General features: G+C 41.7%; 1 protein-coding gene across 7 annotated transcripts in view; it reads right to left on the bottom strand.

Moving 5' to 3' along the window:
- DNAAF9 (dynein axonemal assembly factor 9) overlaps window positions 1-16,830 on the bottom strand; it is a 173,396-nt gene that overhangs the window by 22,147 nt on the left and 134,419 nt on the right. For all 7 annotated transcript variants that reach the window (XR_011248201.1, XM_069548086.1, XM_069548087.1 and 4 more), the window contains one exon: window positions 9,442-9,479. Coding sequence is in view for 6 of the 7 variants with exons in the window: in XM_069548086.1 (XP_069404187.1) it covers window positions 9,442-9,479 (38 nt within the window). In the remaining variant the exon portion in view is untranslated. The remainder of the gene's footprint in view (window positions 1-9,441; window positions 9,480-16,830) is intronic.

Below are 16,830 nucleotides of genomic sequence, written 5' to 3'. Positions count from 1 at the left end.
CTACATTGTTTTCTGGGTTCCTTCTGATAAGTATAGTCTAAGTTCTTACGACAGCTATCCTGTCACCTTTAAACAATGTCTTTTGAGTTTTCCTCATGAGACAGGGAAGTTCATATACCTTTAAATTCACCCCATTTCTCCACCATCACATTCTGGCTGGTTACATTAATAATTTTATAGTTTTTCCAAGTGGATATTTTTATATCTTTAAGGAGTATAAATACTCTTTATAACTTGATTTAACAGTTTTAAAATTTACTGATCTTCCACTTGAGAAAATGTACAGATAATCTATCTTACTCCTTCCTAATATTTTATTAAATATGAGTTCATTTATAGGTTTTTGACATTTATATTCTATTTTGTAATAGCATTCTCATAGATGTTGTAATTAGTTTTGTATCTAAAAAGATTTAATGCTCATCATTAATCTTTTCACTAACAGAGACTAGTTTTATAAATAATTAGTTCATAATGTCTCTAAGTTGTAAGACTTCAGCTTTCCTAAGTAACTGTATAACTATAGGACTCTGAATAATTAGTATTCAGTACAGAGGACTCTTGGCAATACTATTTACTTCAACAAAGTGTTTGGTTTTTTTAAAAAATTAGCTATACTTAGTTTCTGAAGGCAAAAGTCATAATGCATGGAAGGGTTCACAAGAGAAAACAAATTCCCTTTCTCCCCAGCTACCTACTACCTCTCCCTGAAGACAACCACATTTATCAGAGTCTTCTCCCACATATATGCTGAGTTTATACAAGCAAATGTGTATATATACATTTCCCCCATGATTCAGTTCAGCTCAGTTCAGTCGCTCAGTCATGTCCGACCCTTTGTGACCCCATGAATCGCAGCATGCCAGGCCTCCCTGTCCATCACCATCTCCCGGAGTTCACTCAGACTCACGTCCATCGAGTCCATGATGCCATCCAGCCATCTCATCCTCTGTCATCCCCTTCTCCTCCTGCCTCCAATCCCTCCCAGCATCAGAGTCTTTTCCAATGAGTCAACTCTTCACATGAGGTGACCAAAGTACTGGAGTTTCAGCTCTAGTATCATTCCTTCCAAAGAAATCCCAGGGCTGATCTCCTTCAGAATGGACTGGTTGGATCTCCTTGCAGTCCAAGGACTCTCAAGAGTCTTCTCCAACACCACAGTTCAAAAGCATCAATTCTTCAGTGCTCAGCCTTCTTCACAGTCCAACTCTCACATCCATACATGACCACAGGAAAAACCATAGCCTTGACTAGACGGACCTTAGTCAGCAAAGTAACGTCTCTGCTTTTGAATATACTATCTAGGTTGGTCATAACTTTCCTTCCAAGGAATAAGTGTCTTTTAATTTCACGGCTGCAGTCACCGTCTGAAGTGATTTTGGAGCCCCCCAAAATAAAGTCTGACACTGTTTCCACTGTTTCCCCATCTATTTCCCATGAAGTGATGGGACCAGATGCCATGATCTTACTTTTCTGAATGTTGAGCTTTAGGCCAACTTTTTCACTCTCCTCTTTCACTTTCATCAAGAGGCTTTTTAGTTCCTCTTCACTTTCTGCCATAAGGGTGGTGTCATCTGCATATCTGAGGTGATTGATATTTTTCCCGGCAATCTTGATTCCAGCTTGTGTTTCTTACAGTCCGGCGTTTCTCATGATGTACTCTGCATAGAAGTTAAATAAGCAGGGTGACAATATATAGCCTTGACGTACCCTTTTTCCTATCTGGAACCAGTCTGTTGTTCCATGTCCAGTTCTAACTGTTGCTTCCTGACCTGCATACAGATTTCTCAAGAGGCAGGTTAGGTGGTCTGGTATTCCCATCTCTTTCATGATTTTCCACAGTTTATTGTGATCCACACAGTCAAAGGCTTTGGCATAGTCAATAAAGCAGAAATAGATGTTTTTCTGGAACTCTCTTGCTTTATCCATAATCCAGCGGATGTTGGCAATTTGATCTCTGGTTCCTCTGCCTTTTCAAAAACCAGCTTGAACATCAGGGAGTTCACGGTTCACGTAATGCTGAAGTCTGGCTTGGAGAATTTTGAGCATTACTTTAACTAGCATGTGAGATGAGTGCAATTGTGCAGTAGTTTGAGCATTCTTTTGCATTGCCTTTCTTTGGGATTGGAATGAAAACTGACCTTTTCTAGTCCTGTGGCCACTGCTGAGTTTTCCAAACTTGCTGGCATATTGAGTGCAACACTTTCACAGCATCATCTTTCAGGATTTGAAACAGCTCAACTGGAATTCCATCACCTCCACTAGCTTTGTTTGTAGTGATGCTTTCTAAGGCTCACTTGACTTCACATTCCAAGATGTCTGGCTCTAGATTAGTGATCACATCATCATGGTTATCTTGGTCTTGAAGATCTTTTTTGTACAGTTCTTCTGTGTATTCTTGCCACCTCTTCTTAATATCTTCTGCTTCTGTTAGGTCCATACCATTTCTGTCCTTTATCAAGCCCATTTTTGCATGAAATGTTCCCTTGGTATCTCTAATTTTCTTGAAGAGATCTCTAGTCTTTCCCATTCTGTTGTTTTCCTCTATTTCTTCGCACTGATCGCTGAAGAAGGCTTTCTTATCTCTTCTTGCTATTCTTTGGAACTCTGCATTCAGGTGCTCATATCTTTCCTTTTCTCCTTTGCTTTTCACTTCTCTTCTTTTCAAAGCTATTTGTAAGGCCTCCCCAGCCAGCCATTTTGCTTTTTTGCATTTTTTTCCCATGGGGATGGTCTTGATCCCTGTCTCCTGTACAATGTCACGAATCTCCGTCCATAGTTCATCAGGCACTCTATCTATCAGATCTAGACCCTTAAATCTATTTCTCACTTTCACTGTATAATCATAAGGGATTTGATTTAGGTCATACCTGAATGGTCTGATTAGTGGCATATTATACTATTCTGTACTTTGTTCACTAGGCTTCTTTAAGATCTTCTCTAATACCTTACTACCCCAATCCTCCCCTCATGCCACCCTGCTGTCTCCCTTTCTCTAAACTTAGGAGAGCTCCTTTGAATAACATGGGTGATGCTTAAAATATGATTTATATTTTTATTTGTCTTCTTATTTGTAAGAAGACACTATAAAGATGAAAGCATGAGTTTTATTTTATTTTATTTTTAAGCATGAGTTTTAGAGTCAAGAAAATCTGAGTTTGAATTCTAGGTTCTACTGATTATTCACAGGTAACATTAGGCAAACTGCTCAACTTTCTCTCTGAGCCCTAAATCCTCCTCTGTTAGATGGGAACATGTACCTCCAGGTTATCAGTGAAATGCTTATCACAGGCTACAGAAAGAAAGAACTCATTAAATGTAACCTGACACTACTACCACGACCATCATCTATACCAAGGAGACTGGACTGATCCATTCCTCAGACTGACAGGGATTGCTGTTGCACGTGGACCTTAGTTAGCCACAGCAACACGCAGGAAGCTAAGTCACGTGATTCTCACCAGCCTAGAGTACTGAGCCCATGGTTTAGATAAGTGGCTATCACTAGTTTGAAAGCAGCTTCTAGGACCCCTGGCCTTGGCCTTGGCCTCTGCCCCTGGTATGGGGCAGAAGTCAGGGATACTGCCTCTCACCAATTATATTTAAAAAGTGTTCCCAAACTCTAAAGATTGATTCTAACCTCATAACCATATTCCATTCACAACCAGGGAGCAGGGGTTAGGAGATTCACGTCAATGGTCATGTGTTACGATGGGGACAAGGCACACACAAAGGGTATGCTGTCATTGTTCAGTTGCTAAATCATATCCATCGCTTTGTGACTCCATGGACTGCAGCATGCCAGGCTTTCCTGTCCATCGCCATCTCCCAGAGTTTGCTCAAACGTCCATTGAGTTGATGATACCATGCAACCATCTTACCTTCTGTTGTCCCTTTCTGCTCTTGCCTTCAATCTTTCCCAGCATCAGTGAGTTGACTCTTCACATCAGGTGGCCAAAGTGGTAGCAGGCAGGCAAATGGTAGCAGGGACTGAGAGTGGAGGAAGGGCTATGGCCCTGAAGTGGGAGCTTCAGTTTCAGCATCAGTCCTTCCAATGAATATTCAGGGTCGATTTCCTTTAGGATTGACTGGGTTGGATCTCTTTGCAGTCCAACGGACTGTCAAGATCTTTTCCAGCACCACAATTAGAAAAACATCAATTCTTTGGCATTCAGCCTTCTGTATAGTTCAACTCTCACATCCATACATGACTGCTGGAAAAACCATAGCTTTGACTATATAGACCTTTGTTGGCGAAGTGATGTCTACTTTTTAAAACGTGATCTGGGTTTGTCATAGCTTTCTTTCCTAGGAGTAAGCATCTTTTAACTTCATGGCCACAGTCACCATCCACAATGATTTTGGAAAATAAAAAATTTCCCCAAAATAAAATCTGTCACTCTTTCCACTTTTTCCCTTTCTATTTGTCACAATCTTGATACTTTTTCAACTGTTGAGTTTCAAGCCAGCTTTTTCATTCTCCTCTTTCACCCTTATCAAAAGGCTCTTTAGTTCCTCTTCACTTTCTGCTATTAAAATGGTATCATCTTCATAGCTGAGGTTGTTGATATTTTTCCAAGCAATCTTGATGCTAGTTTGTGATTCATCCAGCCCGGCATCTAGCATGATGTACACAAAAGGTATACAATGTCTAAGACTGTAAATGTCAGGAAGTAAGGCTTGACTGCTGAGCACAGAATCTGCTTCCTGGGTGCTTAACAAGCTGTTTGGGAATCTACTGGTTTTTTGGTTCAGAGACATGAGTCCTGCTCTTCTCAAGTTCTGTTAGTGCTCCACAGCAAGTCAGTCAGCCTTAGGCAAATACAGCCCATCTGCCTCTGCAGAGTGCTTGAGAGACCTCTGAGGATTCAAAGGTGAGTTTCCTCGGTGGCCTCCTCTGACATTCAAGTGGTCACTTGGTAAGGGCACACTGACTGCTGAATTCCCCAAACCTGGGCCATAGCCCTTCCTCCACTCTCAGTCCCTGCTACCATTTGCCTAGTTTAGACCACTGCTCGTTACTAGCTCTGTGCTCATTCTCTTCACTTCCAGGCTTCCTTTACTACAATTCCTTCTTTCTCCTGTAGTCAGAGTAATCTTTCAAAAATGTAAATCTGATCAAATCATTTCCCCACTTAACACATGTAAAGCATCCCAATAACTTGTAGGCTGACATCTAAACTTTTGGGCCAGTCTGACCTACCCGCACGCTGCATTTCCTCAGGGCTCCAGTCATCAGCAGGTCTTCTTTCCTGCTGTTTCTTCTGTCTGGAACTATCTTTTCCCTCCTTTCTTTTTTGAAGGGCCAACTCCTACTTCAGGTGGTAGACAATTTAAACAGCACCTCTTCCAAAAGACTTTCCTAATCCCTCAGGACTAGGTTAGAGCAGTTATAGGATAAAGATTTGCTGAACAGATGAATAAATGAACTAAGTATAATAAAAGGCACGTGCAACCTGACCTCTGAGGTAGCTGCCTAAGCAACTAAGCTGTGGGTACCCATATCCCCAAAATTTTCCCACTTGCAAGTCTGAGCAAGTATCATTCATCAGATAGCCATTTTAAAAGGTAGCTAAGATTAGATATACATATTTTGGTACAAAATTCATTAAGGTATGAAAGGGTTCAGTAGAAAGTTTCTTCTTCCCTTCTCTGGCACCCTGAACCTTACTTCTCCCCAGAGGCAACCACTAATAAGCAGATTTGGGGTATGTCTCTTCAGATGGTCTATGTATATACAAGTATACAGGAATATACAAAACCATATTTTCTTAACAAATTCTTCTACACTTAAAACTTCTATCCCCTAGGTTTTCAGGTATGGCCTAGATATGGTAATAGCATAAGACTTAGAAATTCAAATGTAGAATGTCAACTTTTTGTTGATTCTTTATTAAAAAGGCTCCTCACATGCCTTCCTTGTCATAAGCTTTAACATTAAGATGGACCATCTGCAGCGAGTGTCAGAGAAGCCTCCTAAGAAAGATGACACTGGTAGTGCCTGTGCTCCCATTCCCATTTAAAATAAGGTCACTCTGGAGGCTGCGGGCAGGCAATGAGGACAGTCTGGTGAGCTTACTGCCAGAACCCCATGTCCTGGTGCAGCTACAGGAAGTGGCTGGAGCCTCTGGAAACTAAGTAAGACAAGACTAGGCAGCCAGGCCCAGACTGTGGCACAGTGGGGAAGGAGGTAGGGTTCTAGAAGGGTCAGCACATTCCAGAGAGGGCAGTTATGACAGCCAGCTCCTGCAAGGGTCCATGAAAGTCCCAGGGTGAAGACAAGAATAGCTGTGGTGTATCTTGCAGTGAGGAGCCAGGAAAGGCTGAGAGATCTGCAAAGCCCTTGGGTTCTATTTAGTATCTTCTTGGGCAAAAGAAACTGAAGAGTCAGTCTACTGCAAACGTGCCAACCTGAGCAGCAAGCACCAGAATCACAAGTACAGGCTTGACCTGCCTGAGGAAAAGTTAGGGTCTGAGTCTCTGACAGACACCTTGCTCAAAGTTCTGTTTGCCCCATGAGTATCATGTAGACAAACCCTGTGGGCTTTGGATTCTAGGTCAGGAATTGGACATAGAAAAGGGGCTTTGCTTTATGGAGAAACAAGCAAAAGGATTATCCCCAGCATTCCTTAGGCCAGCTATGCAAACTGCTACCTGCCAAGAGGAAATGCCATCATTAAGGCAAGGTACAGCAGTTATCTGGAGCACAAGGTGAAGAGGCCATCATGGGCAGTTTCATCCTGCTTGGGCCATCCTCCTGCTATGTACAAAGGAATGGATACTCTGATTTAGCCAATGGGCTGTGAGTGAGCAGGCAGCCTGGCCTGGCCCATTCCCAGGAGTGGAGAAACATCTCTCAGGTCTGTTTGACCATCCTAGTCTACGTAAAGGCTTCCAGCAGCCTAGAAGAAATCAAACCTCACTTTGTCTATCTATAGATAGATCTTTTTTTATAATTTTTTATTATTAAATTGTAGTATTAAATTGTAGATTTACAATATTATACTAGTTTCACATGTGCAGCACAGTGATTCAGTATTTTTACAGATTATACTCCATTGAATATCATCATACAATAGTGGCTATAATTCTTTATCTGATACAATATAAACTTGTTGCTGTTTATACATAGAAGTTTTAAATCTCTTAATCCCATACACATAATTTGCCCCACCACACTTTGGTCTCTCCTTTGGTAACCACCAGTTTGTCTTCTATATCTATGTAGTTGCTAAATTGTGTCTGACTCTTTGCAACCCCATGGACTGTATCCAGCCAGGCTCCCCTGTCCATGGGATTCTCCAGGCAAGAATACTGGAGTGGGTTGCCATTTCCTCCACCATATAGATACTTCTAAAAGCAGGTCATGGGAGCAAAATGTCTGCTCTCTGCTTTAAAGCTAGTATTATAATGAGCCGTGCTGGTCGTTTAAGCATTGAGATTATTCCCTAATCCTTGGATTTCTGTAATACACATCATTTTGTGGTTGCAATACAGTGCTTTTCTCACTGTAAAATAATCCCTTGTTATAAAAGCAATGAATCAGAGCTTGATTTATAAACAGGAGCAAAGGAGGCAAATGCTCCCTTGGGACATGAAATGTTTGTCTACCGGTGGCAGATTCCACCTTTAAGAGAGTCACTAAATCTCCGAGGAGAAAGAAATACTTGCCCTTATCTCCTGTCTTCCCAGAAGGCCAGTGCTCATGGTGAACCAGGTCAGATTAGTCTATAGGGTCCTCTGTGCCCAGATGTAAGGGGAAGATGTTTACTAAGGCATTACCACTTAACCAGCCCCTTGCACTTCAGAAAACAGCATATATGGCTTCAAAGGCACCTGTCCACATCTGATCACATCTCTAGCTTTCTTTTTTTTAAGTTCCTTGACCAGGGATTGAACTTGGTTTGTGGTAGTGAAAGCACCAAGTCCTAACCACTGGATCACCAGGGAATTCCCCCTAGCTTTCTTTATATAAGCACAGAATTGACATACATTGCCTTTGAAGAATGAGTTGGAAGGCTGTGTTAATGAAATATGCCTACCAAATGCCAGACAGAACTCATTCTGTCTTGGCTTAAAAGGGCTATCCTCTTGTAATATTGGCCCAGGTTCACGGATGGTAAAGACAGAGCACTTCCCTAAGGTTCTTTGTCAAGGCAGCCTGATCGCTTTTCCCACATGCAAAAAAGGGAGAAGGCCACTGAAGGAGAAAGTGTCAAGAAGCCAAGGGGCACCAGGGTGGCAAACATCGTGTGATCATGTGGTGGACATGTGGCGGACTACAGCCCACACCCTTGGCTTTGATGATGACTTCCAAGCATTTATCAAAGGACCAGACAGCTCTCCTTGGTTATCTCCTGGACTTATGTATTTTCCTATGTAGTCTATTTCAAGGATATGTACCATCAACTTTCCCAATCTCCCAAGCCAGAAACCTAGAAGTCATTCCAGATACTTCTTGTTTCAATGTCCCCCATCCAGCCTGTTACTACATCCTATTGACCTAGCCGCCCCCCAAATCTCTTTGATCTACCTTGGGTGGACACTGTGGATAGATCCAGCCAACCTCCATTCAACTCTATTTCTAGGGTGCAGTGCCTAAAAAGCAACAAGGGCCTCTAAAAAGGTGGACTTGAGACTCCACAGTGCAGCAGCCGAACACATATTCTTCTCTCCAGTGACCCAGTCTCCTGCTCTGCACAGCCTCCAGCTCAGCTCTTTCCCAAGACAACAGCTCTGCTAATGCTTTGTTGTCCCCATTCCCTGCAGACTGGCAATGGGATCAGCAGGGCAAACCTGTGCTGGGGACACTGAGTTATTTTCTTCCATCTGATTTCTACTTGCTGGGCTGCTTCAGGAAGCCCAGACCCAGGTCTTCTGACAACAATAAGCATTTTACCACTACTGTAGGAAATTTAAAATTTACTCTGGGTCTCCAGCCACTATAGCTAATCTGAAGAAAAAGTGCTGCTTCCAGACTGCCAGATGGTAGGACAATGCAAGGGTGAGTACAACCTACAAGATGGGTGGATTTTTCTATATATTATAAAGCAGATGCGGAAAATCTCAGTGTATGTAGCAGACGGTTAAAGGAGAAGGTTCTACTGGGCCATACTCTGCACTCATGGGACAGGAGAAATACATCAAAATCTTGCTGATTCACAGGCTAGGAATACTTATTCAGTCAACTGACATTAGTTGGAAGGGAGGGCAGAGTTAAGCACAGCTCAAAAGAGGTGTTGACATGGCAATTTATTATCATTGAGACAAACTCTTGGAAGAAATCTGCCTATCAAATAAGATAACAGCAAAAAATGCCACAGTCTTCCCTGGATCAGTTTTGTTTTAGATTTCAGAATGGTAGGTGGGAACATGAAAAGTCTGTTGCATCTAAACAGAATTTGACAGGCATGCAAGCAGGATGTAGAGCACATTGCTTACCTTGCGAACACTGGTCAAGAAATTTAGGAAACAGGAATCTACGGAGAGAAAACAAATATTTAAAACAATTAATCTCAGAATTTTCACTAATTTCTCACAAAATTTTGACTATCACTAACATATAAAATGGCTTACTTAGTGGGGCAACTGGCAGGCAACACTGAACATTAAAGATAGCCATGGATATACAAAAGGTATTCATAGTTTTGAACCAGAGTTCCCTAGGCCAGAAACCCTAAAAAAGCCCCAACATGGCCAACTCTTGGTGGAATGTTGAATAGGAGATCCTTGTTCAACTCCCAAGACTATAGGAAATGGAGAAAGAGAGATTGGTCTTTTTCTTTTACCCTGAAGAGATACTGTCCTGTTAGTACAGGGGAACTTTCAAGGGAAAATAAGAAAAATTACACTTGCCTAATTCTGCCAAGGGCCTTCAACAACAAAGTTGCCATATTTCCTGGCACAACTAAATCCAGGTTCCCCATTAATCTTTTTTAAAAAGCATTTGTTTATTTGGCTGTGTCTGGTGTTAGTTGTGTCAGGCGGGATCTTTCATTATGGCATGCAGACTCTCTAGCTGTGGCACACAGGCTTAGATGCTCCACAACATATGGGATCTTAGTTCATGGGTCAGGGGTCAAACCTGCATCCCCTGCATTACAAGGAGAATTCTTAACCACTGGACCACCACAGAAGACCCTGCACCCTTTAACCTTATTCTAAGCTCGAATGGTGAATGAAATGTAGGAGACTGACTGAATAGATTGAGGGTGACTAATTCAAAGTATGAGTTAACAACTGTAGCTCTGTAATAAGCTCCAAAGAATAACTCAATATTCTTAGTGTTTTAAAACTTCTAAAACACCACAGTGCTCTTCTTGGTGAAGAAAGCCAATACTAATGAGAACAGCTATCTTTTATCAAAGGCTTTTACTATGGACTGGGGACTGGGCAAGCAGTTCACATATACAATTTTATTCTCACATCCACCCTGTGCCTTGCGTACTTAAAAGTTGCAAATAGTGGGTTCATGGTGGCTAAGCAAGCTAAGCACTTGGCCCAAGGTCCTACATGCAGCTAGGAAATGGGAGGGTTTATACAGGGGCCCAGGTTTGTTTAACACCACAAAGCCCCTGTGTTGTCTACCCCTGCAAGTAGATGCTTGCTGAAGTCACCCTCTGAATTGTTGCTTCTCTAGTTGGCAGGTATTAATGCTGTTCAAAACACTTAGGGGAGTTTTTCTCTTGCAATTTCCTTGGTGGTGGCAAATCTTCATCTTTTAATTTGATTTTTGACAATGGTCAGACACACACCATTTGGAACTAAATTTGGTGGATGAGTGAACCACTTGGGTAAGTACAACTTTGGGCTGTGGATCTAGTTCACCTGCCTGATTCCTTCACGGTTTCTAAAGAATTTTATACAGGAATACCGATGTGCTCTGATTAAGGTTAGGAGCCCCAGAATGAAGGGAGAGAGATCCTCAGTTGAGTCTCCCAAGAATAGAGCTCACTGACTTCACTGCATTCACAGTCCACTGAAGGGTCAGCTGCAGAGCACATGTATTCTTTAAAACAATTATTTAATTTTGGCTGTGCTGGGTCTTCATTGCTACGCACAGGGTTTCTTCAGTTGTGGTGAGTAGGGGCTACTCTCTAGTTGCAGTGTGCTGGCTTCTCATTGCAGTGGCTTCTCTTGTTGCACAGCACGGGCTGTAGGGCACTTGGGCTTCAGTAGCTGCAGTGCTCAGGCTTAGCTGCCCCATAGCATGTGGAATCTTTCCAGACCAGGGATTGAATCCGTGTCCTCTGCACTGGCAGGCAGATTCTTAACCACTGGACGACCAGAAAAATCCACTAATGCATTCTTAGAAAATGTCTGTCTCCATCAAGTAAGTGCCTGTAACTTTATTTTTTTAATTTATTTATAACTTGAGAATAACTGTGTTACAATGTTGTACTGGTTTCTACCATGCATCAACATGAATCAGCCATAGGCATATATATATGACCCCTCCCTCTTGAAACTCCCTCCCACCTCCCACCCCATCCCACCCATCTAGGCTGTCACAGAGCACTGGATTGAGCTTCCTGTGTCACGCAGCAAATTCTCACTGGCTATCTATTTTACCTATGCTTCAGTGCTACTCTCTCAGTTCGTCTCCCTCTCTCCCTCCCTCACTGTGTCCACAAGTCTGTTCTTCATGTCTTTGTCTCTACTGCTGTCCTACAAACAGGTTCATCAAGACCATTTTTCTAGACTTCCAATATACACGTTAATGTACGACATTTGTCTCTTTCTGACTTACTTCGCTCTGTATAACAGGCTCTGGGTTCATTCACTTCACTAGGAACTGACTCAAATTCATTCCTTTTTATGGTTGAATAGTATTCCATTGTATATATATGCACCACAACTGCTTTATCCATTCATCTATCAATGGACAGCTAGATTGCTTCCATGACCTGCCTTCTGTAAACAATGCTGCACCGAACACTGGGGTACATGTGTCTTTTAGAATGGCTTTCTCAGGGTATATGCCCAGTAGTGGGATTGCTGGATGACATGGTAGGTTTTATCCCTAGTTTTTAAAAGAAACTTCCAAACTGTTCTCTATTGTGGCTGTGGCCATTTACATTCCCACCAACAGTGTAAGAGGTTCCCTTTTCTCCACATCCTCTTCAGCATTTATTATTTGTAGGTTTTTTGATGATGTTCCTGTGACTTTACAGTATATGCCTTAAAAGCCCTTCTCAGTGTCCTGCTGGCTTTCCCGCAGCAGTGCACAGCAATTCATACCAGTAGCATCTGAGATGAAGCTAAGCAATGCTCCCTCTCAATGCATCTTATCTAGTCACAGGTTGGAAGCTCATGTTTTAAACCTCTAACAGGTTAGAGGGTCATTAAGCTACTCACTTTAAAGAGCTGCAAAGAAAATACTCAGAACACACAAACTTGTACATTTTTGCAACTTCTCATTGAGATATCAATGTTTTTAACAATTCTTGTAAAATTATGTGACTTTTTCTTATAGTACCCCATATCATGATTGACTATGTACATGCTATGGATGTGGCATTCGGGAAATTATTTAACTTTTCTAAGCATCAGCTTCCTCACGGTAAAACATGGTAATGATGCTCACCTTAAATGCCTCCCAAAATATTTAAAGGGATTTTGAGGACTGAAAGAGGTAAAGCATCACACTGTCTAAAAAACAGCAGAAAACAAATCACAGCTCAATTCCTTTCCTTCTATACATATCATCCTCCTTCCTACACTGTAGTATGTTTTTTTCCTCCTCTTTCTTTTGCATTACAAGGCAGATACTTAACTGGACCACTAGGAAAGCCCGTAAACTGTAAAGCCCCTAAACTGACTGAAGACAGACAATAACAAGTATTGGTGAAGACAAGGAGAATTGGGAACCCTCATATATCGCTGGTGAGGATGCAAATGGTGTAATGGCTTTGGATAACAGTTTGCAGTTCCTCTGAAAGTTAAATAGTTACTATATGAACCAGCAATTCTACCCAAGAGAACAGAAAACATATGACCATATTAAAACTTAAACATAAACATTCAGAGCAGTATATTTATGATAGCCAAAAAAGATATAAAAAACTCTAACGTCCATCAACTGATGAGTGGATAAAGAAGATGTGATATATCCATACAATAGAGTACTTGTCCATAAAAAGGAATGAAACACTGACACGTGCCACAGCATGGATGAGCCTTGAAAGAAGCCAGGCACAAAAGGCAACATATACGAAAATATCCAGAATAAGCATATCCATTGAAACAGAGAGTAGACTAGTTGCCAGGGATTGGGAAAAAAAAGAAATGGGGAGTGACTGAAAGGGACATTTTAAAACAGTGAATTTTATGGTATGTGTATTAAATTTCAATAAAGCTGTGTATTAAAAGAAGCAATATACATGATACTATAAAATATCAAATGTTTTACACATCATCCAACATCTGCCCCCAAGGAACTAACCACTTCCCAGAAGAAACCACTATTCACAGTTTGGGATGTATTGTTCCAGATATTTTCTATGTTTAGTCAAATAGACATTTAAAGAATACATATTGTTTTGCTGATTTCCTTTTCTCACTTCACAAAGTATTATGGGCATTTTCCATATCGGCACATAAAAATCTACCTAATTTTAAAAAATGCCTGCATAGTATTCCATTACACATGCTCATTCGCTAAGCTGTGTCTGAATTTTTGTGACCCCATGGGCTATACCCCACCAGGCTCCTCTGTCCATGGGATTTTCCAGGCAAGAATACTGAAGTGGGTTGCCATTTCTTTCTCCAGGGGATCTTCCCAACCCAGGGATCAAATTTGCATCTCTTATGTCTCCTGCACTGGTAGGCAGATTCTTTATCACTGTGCCACCTGCTTCCATTATATGAATATCCTCAAATTGAATCAGTCACTTACTAATGAGTATTTGGGTTGTTTCCATTTGATATTAATGTTATTGTCTTGAACACTGTAGAGCACATCTCTTGTATTTCAGACTGCCCATATGACTGACTGACTGATACCTTCTAAACACTTTTCCCAGACTTGGACTGAGGAAGCCTGTCCTTCAAGTAAATGGCAGAAAACTGCTTTTCTGGCCTTTCCTGCCATCTGGTACAAGCATATGACTTAAGTTTTACCAAAGAGACTCCAAGTGGCAAAGAACACAGTAAATGAGGGGATGTATGGGAAGCAGAGGAGAAGGCAATGGCACCCCACTCTAGCACTCTTGCCTAGAAAACCCCATGGATGGAGGAGCCTGGTGGACTGCAGTCCATGGGGTCGCTAGGAGTCGGACACGACTGAGCGACTTCACTTTCACGCATTGGAGAAGGAAATGGCAACCCACTCCAGTGTTCTTGCCTGGAGAATCCCAGGGACGGGGGAGCCTGGTGGGCTGCTCAGTCGGACACGACTGAGTGACTTGGCAGCAGCAGCAGCAGCATGGGAAGCAGACTCCATTTTCTGGTGGAAGAAGTGACTGACATAGCCTCAGATAGTCCGAGGGGGATCTCACTGGGGCAGCGCTACAGGAAGTTTGAGTGTTCCACCTGGATGCCTCATCAATACCGTCTGACCCTCCTAGAGGCTTTTCAAGCTATACTGTCCATTAGTAAATTTCTCCCCAACTAAACATGCTGGAGTAGGCTCTAAAGATTCTGCCTGAATTCCTCAGACCTGTGTCCTGGACTGTAGTCCTCAGTTAAGTCCCTGAATAAAATTTAAATTCACAACTTTAAAAATATATATAAATAAAAAATAAAAATTCTGCCTGAAACAAATATCCCTAAACATATATATCTTTGCACATTTCTAAAAATATGACTATATAATAAAATTCTAGCAATGGAATGGCCATATTTGACTCCAAAGAGATTAAATCATTTTACATTCCTATCAACAGTATGGGGGGAAAAAAAAGTATATGAATGTACCTATTTTCCTACACAAGCTGCAGCATAATAAATCACCCCAAAACTAAGTGGCTTAAATAATGATGATTTATTATTTCTCATGGTTCTATAGGTTGAATGGGTATAGTTTAGCCGGGGGTGATGACTCTTTAAGATGGTCTCACTCACAGGCCCAACAGTGGTCTTGGTGTAGACGGTAGGAATGGATGGCTGGGGCTCTCTATCCACATTGTCTTTTACCCTCCAGCAGCCTCTTCATTTGGTGGTTCTTAACTCCCAGAAGCAAGAGAGGGCAAGCCCCAAAGTGTAAAATGCTTTTCAAGCCTTGGCTTGTTTCATGCTTCTTGAGGACCCACTGGCCAAAGCCAAGTCACAATGCCTGAGCCAAAATTCAAAGGGTGAAAAGTAGATTCAACTTAAGTCCTGATGGGAAGGGCTGCTTTTGCTATGGCCAGAATTTTAATCTACCACAGTTGGCCTTAAAAGGATTTCTTTTCTTTTTTTTTTTTCGGCCATGACATGTGGGCTATGGGATTTTAGTTCCCCGACCAGGGATTGAACCCAGGCCATGGGTTTGGTACTTTCACTGCCTGTTTCACTCTGTATAACAGGCTCTAGGTTCATCCACCTCACTAGAAGTGACTCAAATCCATTCCTTTTTATGGGTGAGTAATATTCCATTGTGTATATGTACCACAACTTCTTTATTCATTCATCTGTTGATGGACATCTAGGTTTCCTGGACTGTCAGGGAATTCCTGGACTTTTTTTCTTTTTACAAACGTATGGGCTTAACACTGGTCACTTAATCTTTTTACTACTTCTGTCATTTAATAATACTTTAATAAATACATATATGTATTGTGTATCCATTAGGATGTTCTGTTATATTTATTTTCTGAATGCGCTAAGTCCTTGTGGCTTTTTGTGGACTTTCTTTAGCTGCGGTGAGTGGGGGTTACACTCTGCTGTGGTGCATGGCTTCTCACTGATGTGGCTTCTCATCGAGGAGCCTTCTCTTTTGGAACATGGGCTCCAAGGCATACAAGCTTCAGTAGTTGCAGCATGAAAGCTCAGCGGTTGCTGCTCATGGGCTCTGGAGTGCAGGTTCAGTAGTTGCGGCACACAGGATTAGTTACTCTGTGGCATGCGGAATCTCCAGACCAAGGATTGAACCAGTCTCCTCTGCATTGGCAGGTGGATTCTTATCCCCTGCGCCACCAAGGAAGTCCATGTTATATTTACTTTAATAGTTGTACCTTTTAAGTTTTGTATCAGAAATTAAAGAAAGGTACCAACCATTTTAAAAATTTTACAATTAGAGTGTTCTATGTTTTTCTATATGATTACCTTTTTCAATTCATTTTAGACTTTCTTAAGTAAATGTGTTACTGCTTTTTAAATTTTTAATTGGAGGATAAATGCTTTACAATTTCTGCCATATGACAATTGTGAATCAGCCGTAAGTATACATATTTCCCCTTCCTCTTGTCTCTTGAACCTCCTTCCCACCCTAATTCTTTTCTTAATGGAATGAGATTAATGTTATTTAATAACATTCTAGTCTTTTTTTGGGGGCCACATCACAGGGCATGCAGGACCCTAGTTCCCCAACCAGGGATTGAATCAGTGACTTCTGATTCGATGTGCAATGAGTTTTTTTTAATTTATGTTTTGGCTGTGCCGGGTCTTTGTTGCTGTGCGGGTTTTCCCTAGTTGCAATGAGCAGGCTTCTCTTGCTATGGAGTACAGGCTCTAGAGCACACTGCCTTCAGTAGCTGCAGCATGTGGGCTCAGTGGTTGTGACTCACTGGCTCCAGAGCACAGGCTTAGTTGCCCTGTGGCATATGAGATCTTCCTGGATCAGGGATTGAACCAGTGTCTACAGCACTGGCAAGTGGATTCTTTACCACTGAGCCACGGGGAAGTCCCTGA

This window comes from Ovis canadensis, chromosome 13 (assembly GCF_042477335.2).
Source record: "Ovis canadensis isolate MfBH-ARS-UI-01 breed Bighorn chromosome 13, ARS-UI_OviCan_v2, whole genome shotgun sequence".
NCBI lineage: Eukaryota > Metazoa > Chordata > Mammalia > Artiodactyla > Bovidae > Ovis > Ovis canadensis.
The sequence above is the reverse complement of the archived record's forward strand: the minus strand, read 5'-3'. Positions and strand labels throughout refer to the sequence as shown.